Source organism: Agrilus planipennis, unplaced genomic scaffold (genome assembly GCF_000699045.2).
Source record: "Agrilus planipennis isolate EAB-ADULT unplaced genomic scaffold, Apla_2.0 scaffold2, whole genome shotgun sequence".
NCBI classification, from domain to species: Eukaryota; Metazoa; Arthropoda; class Insecta; order Coleoptera; family Buprestidae; genus Agrilus; species Agrilus planipennis.
The window spans coordinates 3,616,114-3,624,590 of record NW_020442464.1 but is presented as its reverse complement, the minus strand read 5'-3'; the positions used below and the strand labels follow the sequence as shown (position 1 = coordinate 3,624,590).

General features: G+C 30.1%; 2 protein-coding genes across 2 annotated transcripts in view; one reads left to right on the top strand and one right to left on the bottom strand.

The window, feature by feature from the left end:
- The window catches only part of LOC108734258 (serine/threonine-protein phosphatase 2B catalytic subunit 2-like), a 127,268-nt gene extending 124,542 nt beyond the window's left edge, over window positions 1-2,726 (top strand). Inside the window, exons 14-15 of the transcript XR_003232426.1 lie at window positions 2,467-2,553; window positions 2,627-2,726. The gene's annotated coding sequence lies outside the window, so the exon portion shown is untranslated. The remainder of the gene's footprint in view (window positions 1-2,466; window positions 2,554-2,626) is intronic.
- Window positions 2,727-5,343: 2,617 nt separating this feature from the next.
- LOC112906598 (heparan-alpha-glucosaminide N-acetyltransferase-like) lies at window positions 5,344-7,868 on the bottom strand. The gene is made up of 7 exons (XM_025981001.1): window positions 7,860-7,868; window positions 7,514-7,636; window positions 6,570-6,810; window positions 6,369-6,513; window positions 5,930-6,134; window positions 5,599-5,757; window positions 5,344-5,467 (listed from the first exon to the last, which is right to left on the bottom strand). The coding sequence occupies exons 1-7, from the start codon at window positions 7,866-7,868 to the stop codon at window positions 5,345-5,347; spliced, it is 1,005 nt and encodes a 334-aa protein (XP_025836786.1). The 3' UTR covers window position 5,344.
- Window positions 7,869-8,477: the final 609 nt, after the last annotated feature.

Below are 8,477 nucleotides of genomic sequence, written 5' to 3'. Positions count from 1 at the left end.
AAATGGTAATTGCAGATAAGGGAAGGAAATAATGGAAGAAGGGTGTACAGTTTAATTTGCGACACTAAAAATGTGTTTCTAATTAGGGACGGTCTTCCCCTTCGACCTACGGTCCATCTAATTACTATTTCCAATGTCCATCTCCACTCCCTGCGCCCCCACGTCTCCACTTAAACATATAAAAACCGGTTAAGTGTTCTACAAGGTCATCTCCCACCTTCTACGACCGAAGGTCCCATCATCTAAACATTTATCAATTAAATTAACCGATGAAAATTATAGTGCAACTATTAACAATTGGTAATAAGTTAGTACTTAAATTTGAGGGTGATAAGAAGGAATAATTCTATTAAGTATTAAGAAATGATGCAGTTTTTAATTCAATTTTTGCAGAATAGTGGGTAGTCAATATTAATTTAGTTATTAAAAATTTACATCACAACCTATGTACCTATAATATATTTTTTATTGATTAATTAATTTTGCTAAACAGCTTTAATTGGGATAAAAATGCACCAAAACATGTTTTGGTACAGACCTGTACTTATACCATACAGACATATTTGCCAAAAAAGAAAGAATATTTGAATTAATGCTTCAATATATTTTCGAACTTACTCTCTAGTAAATAATAATTATCTCCTTTTCGTTAGATATTTCTGAGTAGTTGGATTCTGAAATATATTTAAATATCAGTTGTGCTAATCACTTCTTCAATTTCGCAAGACAAAGCAAGAAATTATACTAGTCATTTATTATTTCTACCTCAGAAGGCTTCCCAATTAAAACTTTTGTTTAATTTTTCTTCTGTCTTTTTTTTCCTGTTATTTACTAATTTCTCCCTTCCACTTCTTTGCTTAGGATAGTCGGTGGTTGTCGAAATTATTAAGTATAAATAATTCATTTATTCGATTTTAGTGAGGCAGAACAAGGTCTGACTAAGCAATAAATGATACTTACTGCATTAAGGTCACGTATGATGTTAAGTGATTAGTTCACAAGAAAAACCTTAAATATATTTGTTATATACTTACATGTAGTTATCAAAAACAGTTGCACTGAAACTCTGTTCTCCATTTGGATCCATCGTGGTGTCTATTTGTTTTCTAAACTAAATCTAGTCAACTTGGTAACTTCACATTGAAGTGCCTTGAGGTAAAAAAAAAGAGATTCGGTTTGTTGGCTTTTTTGTATAAAGTTGAAAAATTAAAACAAAAAATAAAAATGCGTACTCTAAAATTGACTTATTTTGATAAAGTTGCCACGATGGACAAAATTCTTTTTTTATTGAGATATACAGTTTTGAAGCTGATTATTTGTGATAGTCTGAATTATCATTTTGTTTTTCTAGCTTTTACATACTACTTATTATGTCGACGTATTGCATATAAAATCTGTCCCACTTATGGATGCAAAACGTCCACATCTCTTAATGAAATAACAATTTTTAAACTAGTATAAATATTAAAAAAAAAAAACTATCTATATGCCTTCATACTTCCTAACTTAAAAATATTGCACTGAAGTATTGGGATGTTAGACTTTTAATATTTTAGTACTATCACTTTGTCGCGTGACATCGTGACAGTTTTAATATTTACCTTTGGCACGTCTAACAGACATCAGCTTCGTTTGATTTAATACAAAAGGAAATAGTTTTTCATTAATTAATCCATTATTTTTTTCTTCATCTCAACGTTGAATTTGATAACAATTACAATTACATAACATTACAATCGCTTGAAGTTTCGATGTTTATTACATGATTACTACTATACATACCTACAAATGTATATGAAAAACTTGTAAAAATGTGTAACAACAACAAAAAAAAAACTTAATATTAAAACGGGGCTGTTGTTTGTTTTGTATTTTGTGCCTCATCCAGTACCATTAGAGTAAGTTAAATGTTTTGAGGTCATTGAATTTATATTACATCCTAAAACAAATGTGTTATATGCGATTCATATCAAGTGTGTAATTTGAAATTATTAAGTAATATCGCTAGTTATTCACGACAGCAGTTGATTATTAAGTACATAATTTTTTTGTTTTCGGCAATTTATCTGTGATTGCATCGACTTTGTCTTGAATCATAATTTGTTATTCCTCCCTCAAACCCCCTCCTATGTGACTGTAAGGACTCCCACACCATCCCCTTTATCTCATTATTATAATATATACCCAGGTACTGTTTATAAAATCGTTCTTGTTTTATTTTATCTTGTACTGGATATTTATTTTGTGTTCTTATTGAAAATACATCTGATTAAATGAAAAATATTTTATTTATTTATCCCTAAGATAAATAAATTTATCCTTTGAAGACTGGGCACCGGCAGGGGTCTTAAGCTCACCCTTAAGGGGGCACAATTTCATTGCTGTTGTTGTTATTTTGACTATTATTTATGTATCAAAATCAACATACGTACTTATACTTTTGCAGAGCAAAAAAATTTTTTTCAGCTTTTCAGTAGGTCGAGAACATTCCAAATAAATGCATTAACATTAACATTAAGCCTAGGACAGGGAAAGGCAACACCAACGAAGTAAGTAAGTATAATTAAATGGGAAGATCGTGTTCTATCAAAATTATGTTCTACCATATGTTTCTATGACGATCAAGTTTATGGTTTCCAAAAGAAAAATGGATGCCGAAGAGTTATGATGTAGTTCTGAAGGACTTTGCCGTTGAGGGTGGATGACAAGGGGACTATGGTGTGCTTAATTAGTGATGGCAGGTTTGTAAAAAGCTATATATATATATACTTTAAACATTAAAAGAAATGCCTTTTGAATCATGGTTTAAGAGAGTGTATAATATTTATAAGAATAAGGGAAGATCTATTGAATTTATTTAAAAAAGCAACCCGTTATTAGTTTGTCATCATTTTAGTCATTTTTTTTATTTCATTTATTTACAATAACTATTATGCAAATAAATGAATATTTATGTTTAAGGTTTAAAGGAATCATGTGTTTATTTCAATAGAAGTAGTTAGTTTCCAATATTTTTACACAGTTAAAAAATATTTCATTTTATAGCAACAGTATGCTACCAAAATCCACATTGAAACACCCCATACGTTTTCTGTTAATGTTATAAAATAATTGTTAAGTCCTCCTGGTGGTATCCATCGTATCGGAAAAATACTGTAACTTAGATTATGTCCCACGTACAATAATATTGCGTTCATGCCACAAAAGGAAAACGGTTTCCCATTCCATACTTTTTTTACGTCTATTAGAAAGTACAAAGTACAAAGCAGAAGGAAAGATGAACCACAAGTTACAAAAACAAAGGACGTTGACCTAAAATGTTTCCATAATTAATATTTTCATTTATTTTATAAATATCCTTTACCAGAGCTGTTTATTGATCGGAATTAAGCCTCCTTCTTTGCTGAATCCACAGAGACCTCCTCCAATAAATGCTAAAATTGCACCCCATGAAAACCACCGTTTAAGGCGTTCAGTATGATCCTTAAACGTTTGTAAAGTTACCCCGGCTTGTGCCCCTATTACAACATGTAATATGGAAGTAAAGAACCGATAACGTCCCTTCAATTTTATACATCTTTAAACAAATTTACCTGCCTATTTACTATTATGTATTTATACTTTAATCTTCGAAATATCGTTATCAAACTTTTCCCAGTTTAACAATATACGATTACACTTAAAATTCCTGATGAGAATAAGCTGTTGTTGCATCAGAATGTGTTTTGGTACATGATATTTCTTGTAATTCATAATTTTGGTTTGCATCACTGCAATCTCAAAAAATAAAAGACAAAAATTAAAAACGGTTATGGATAAATTGTTAATAAATTTAGTATTTATTAAAATTAAAAGGTAGATGATGAGACCTTCGGTTGGAGGGGGGAAAAGGAGGTGGATGAGGAATGCAGTTGGAATCACTAAGCAAGTGAGAAGATGGAGGTGCACATTGGAAATGGTAATTGCAGATAAGGGAAGGAAATAATGGAAGAAGGGTGTACAGTTTAATTTGCGACACTAAAAATGTGTTTCTAATTAGGGACGGTCTTCCCCTTCGACCTACGGTCCATCTAATTACTATTTCCAATGTCCATCTCCACTCCCTGCGCCCCCACGTCTCCACTTAAACATATAAAAACCGGTTAAGTGTTCTACAAGGTCATCTCCCACCTTCTACGACCGAAGGTCCCATCATCTAAACATTTATCAATTAAATTAACCGATGAAAATTATAGTGCAACTATTAACAATTGGTAATAAGTTAGTACTTAAATTTGAGGGTGATAAGAAGGAATAATTCTATTAAGTATTAAGAAATGATGCAGTTTTTAANATATACATATTCTTGATTTCTTAATATTATAATTGTCAATTAATGAACGAAACTTTAATCAAAGTACATTTCCGATTCTTAGAACGGATCGTCATATATTTCAGTAACACTTATAACTAAGTAGGCTTTTGAAACAACTTGCAAGCTCGAACTTGCGCAATATACCTTACGGTTCGGTGTCGCGTCAGTACTCGGACGTGTTATTCATTTCGCTAGCGTTTGTATGTTTTAATAAGTGATTTAACTATCGTAATTGTTGAAGATATGTTTTTAATTAATTATTAATTACAAGTGTGTATCTTTGTCGTTATATTTTCGCCGAATTCGATCGTAAAAGACTTATTAGTGCAGTGGAAAATGATGGATTACAAAGAGTCGACAGCAAACGCTACCTTAGATCAAGGTAAGACTTTTTTATTTCTTGCATTGCATTTATTTGTTTAAATATTATTCTTAAATGGTCTTTTTTGACTATATTGTATGAATTATATGTAAATAAAATGTTGTCATTTAGGTATTAAGGAAAAACGTATTAATCCTTCTTGGTATTGTTTAAATTTCCTAGTTAATGCAATTTGTTCCTTGCGTTTTTGTTTTCCAGTAAGTAATTTGATGAAAGTTATTAAGCGGACAAATAGTTTCTATTCCTTTTATTCGTTAATATGTTCTATGATCGTACAATAGCCACCAACATTCGAAGCAAATCGAGATGTTTATGCGGTTTTTTGCTTGTTATTGACGACTTCGCCTTTTTTGTCGAATATTTCAACTTGTGTTATCTCTAACTGGTGAAATCCAGTTTATTGCACCATACAATGCAACTTTCTAGCATTTGTTTAAGAACACGGTATTTGATAATGATGAATTGAGTTTACCAATACTTGTTAAATGTTTATGTCGCTTTTTATTAATAGCTATGCACATTTTAAGGTGTTGTTATTAATCAATGCAGTTACTTGTTATATGGACCTAAGTACTACTGAATAAAATATAATATAAAAGAGTAAATACTTACTTTGGACATCCTGGAGCCGATAATAGAAAAGTAAATAACAAATGGACGATTACACTTATTATTCCTACAATCCAAACGTTTTTCATCAACAGTATATCTTTCACGGGAGCCAGTTTTCCCTAAAATTTATTATATTTGAAAGAAAATTAATTTTTAAGTAAATTAAGTAGGTATTTCTTATTATTTTCGAAGAATTTCATTAAGTTTCTATTTGTCGTTCGTCAATTGTTAAAATCATTGAAAACCTCACCTTGTTACTATCATTGTCATCAGTAATTAACAGTGTAAAAGCAGTTGTTACCACGAAATAGCATACCCCAAATCTTTGTAAAATCCCTAGGACTCTAACTGTACTTAAATTAATCGGTGATTGCAATATGATCCCCAAACAAAACAGGACGCAGGATCTCTAAAATTAAATGTTGGTACTTTCAAAAATTAATAAATAAATTGAGAAAATTATATTACCAAAAATAAATTAATTCATTATGTAATTGATTTATTTTAGTTAGTTTAAATTGTTTTTTTTTTTCGATACCAGTTCAAGTAGTAATCTTACAACAACAAAGTAATTCTTTTACCCTTGCAATATTTTTTATCATGTCCTTTTTTGAAATTCGTTTGGATATGGCTGACTTTACTGATAATGGTATGCAGAAACCCATAATCCATATAAACCAAGGAAAGACCAAGTCAGCGAGGTGTAAACCATTCCATATTGCATGGTCTAATATTGCGTATCCCCCACAGCCGTAATTTGCAAAAATCATAACAACGATACTGATTCTGTATAAAAAAATATTATATTATTATAAAACACTATTGAACGCCAAACTAATACAGGTTATCGACTGACTTGGAAAATTGTTTTATTATCTTAAAAATTACGTTTTTTTTTTTGATACTTTGATACTACTTTTCTGTTTCAATAAGGAAAACGTTGGGGAAAATTAAGGGAATTTAATATGATTAAAAATAAAGTATTAGTGCTTTACAAAAACATACACTCTTGTTACTTACCCCCTAAACGTATCTATTGATTGTATTCGAAATTGATGTTTTTCTTCTTGTTTTCTCGGAGTCTTGAACCAAACTTGATAAACTTTTATAAAACTGTATGTAATCAGGTATAGCAAGCAGTATAATAGTATGACAGATATTATTGCTACAAAACTATGATTTATTAATATCTAATGGTCCATTGCCAAATATACTACTCACGAGAGTATATGTTGACCGGCTCTTTTAATGTTTCAACTTGACAAGAGTTATTACTGAGTGCTAATCTGTATATTCCAAATTGTCCGAATTGAGGATCCAAATCACATAGTACGTTCTCATTTGAATCTTGATGTGAATATTCTGGATTTGAGAGAAGAATTCTCCATAATTTCGAATGTAAAGTATTTATAATTACTGTATTTCCATCGTTAAGAGATATATCTTCTTCAGTATATGGACACTGAAAAAAAGTGTTTTTTATTTCTTTATGTTTGTCGTTTTCGCAACTAATATCAAAATAAAAACGACGAAAAGTTTTTATGAATTCTTATTATGAGAACATAAAAATTGTTAATTCTTCGAAATGTTCATTAAAAATTAGTTTTAATTATGTAATGGTTGTGGAAGGACACGATTATTCAAATTACAAAATATACAAATTAAAATTCGACAACTGCATCGATAATAGATGCTATTAAGACTCATAAAAATTAACATTTTAATTTTTATTATTTCGATATAATATTTTTACCTCCTCCTTTAGTTATGGTTGTTGGAGTATAATGATTTGCGAACCCTGTGCTAGTGTCTTTTGTAAAAGTATCGTATAAATACATTAATACGAGTTTTTATGGTTCTACCGCGCTGTCCAATGTAAAAAGCATTTGTTACGTGAAATGATCTAGATACCTTTGCTTAGTAAGGATTCCTTTTTAGACTTAGCATTGACTACAAAATAGGTTACCAAGTGTTTGATTTATATTTCGTAATTTGACTAAATTATTTTTCGTATTTGAAGAAAAGCAGATGGTTATTAATTAGTTGGAAAATTTAAAAAGGAAAATTTGGTTGTGTGCTTGTAGTGCCTAATAACAAATCCACTTTGACTTGTTCTTTCTATATTGTACGTTAGTTTTGTGAACGGGGAATAAATATTTACTTACAAAGGAGATTTGAAGAGCAAAGCTAACTAGGAACGTTTTATTATTTACTCCTTCAAATTCGGAATTCTGTTTGCTTATTCTCTGCCAATATACATGTAAAGGTATTGTTTCTCTAAGAATACCCTAGAAAGTGTAATACTCTAATACTAAATACAGGGATGCTGTAAAAACTGGAATGCTGTTCTATATTGTTTTATGATTTAAATAAAAGGATGGTCGAATATATTTATACGAATTTCTCTATACTATACCACGTCGTAGTTTTTAAGAGATGATGCCTTGCCTTGATGACTGCATGTAACAGTAGATCCTTATGTTTGATTCTGAAAAATTTTCATGAAAATACGTGCATCATTTTTGCCCGCTTGAACCCGTGTGGCTTTCTTATTTAATGAATTAGAATGCCGATACCTTTAATTTTGATATATGAATTATGTACCTGTAAACTAGACAAGTATACTGGATACTTCTAAATTGCTATTGAATATGGTTTGCAGTTAAAATGAACTACTACCTACCTACTATATCTCTATTGTAGTATTTGTTTTCAGTTTTGCTCTAATGGGTAATGATTACACAAAATTGTAGGGCAGCAATATTTATGTACTTCCTGTAGTTTACTCATATGTAAAAGTAACTCAAGAATTTTATTGTATTACAACAATAATAGGTAGTAACTATATTTTTCGTTATATAATTTTTTATTCGGTGTTTTGTGTCGTAAAGTATAAAAAAATGGTAGGAGCTATCACGCGAATCTTTTCTTGAAATTTACTTAAAAAAGAGAAAAGCTTTTAATTAAACAATCGAAATTAGTTTCAATTTGAAAATTCTCCATAGATTTCTCACAAGTTCTTTGGTGGAAAAGAAAATTAAATTAAATATTGAAACTTTATGATAATATAGATATCTGTTATTAAATGAAAAGGGTAGGTATATTTTATTCCTATGGGTTGTGTGCGTG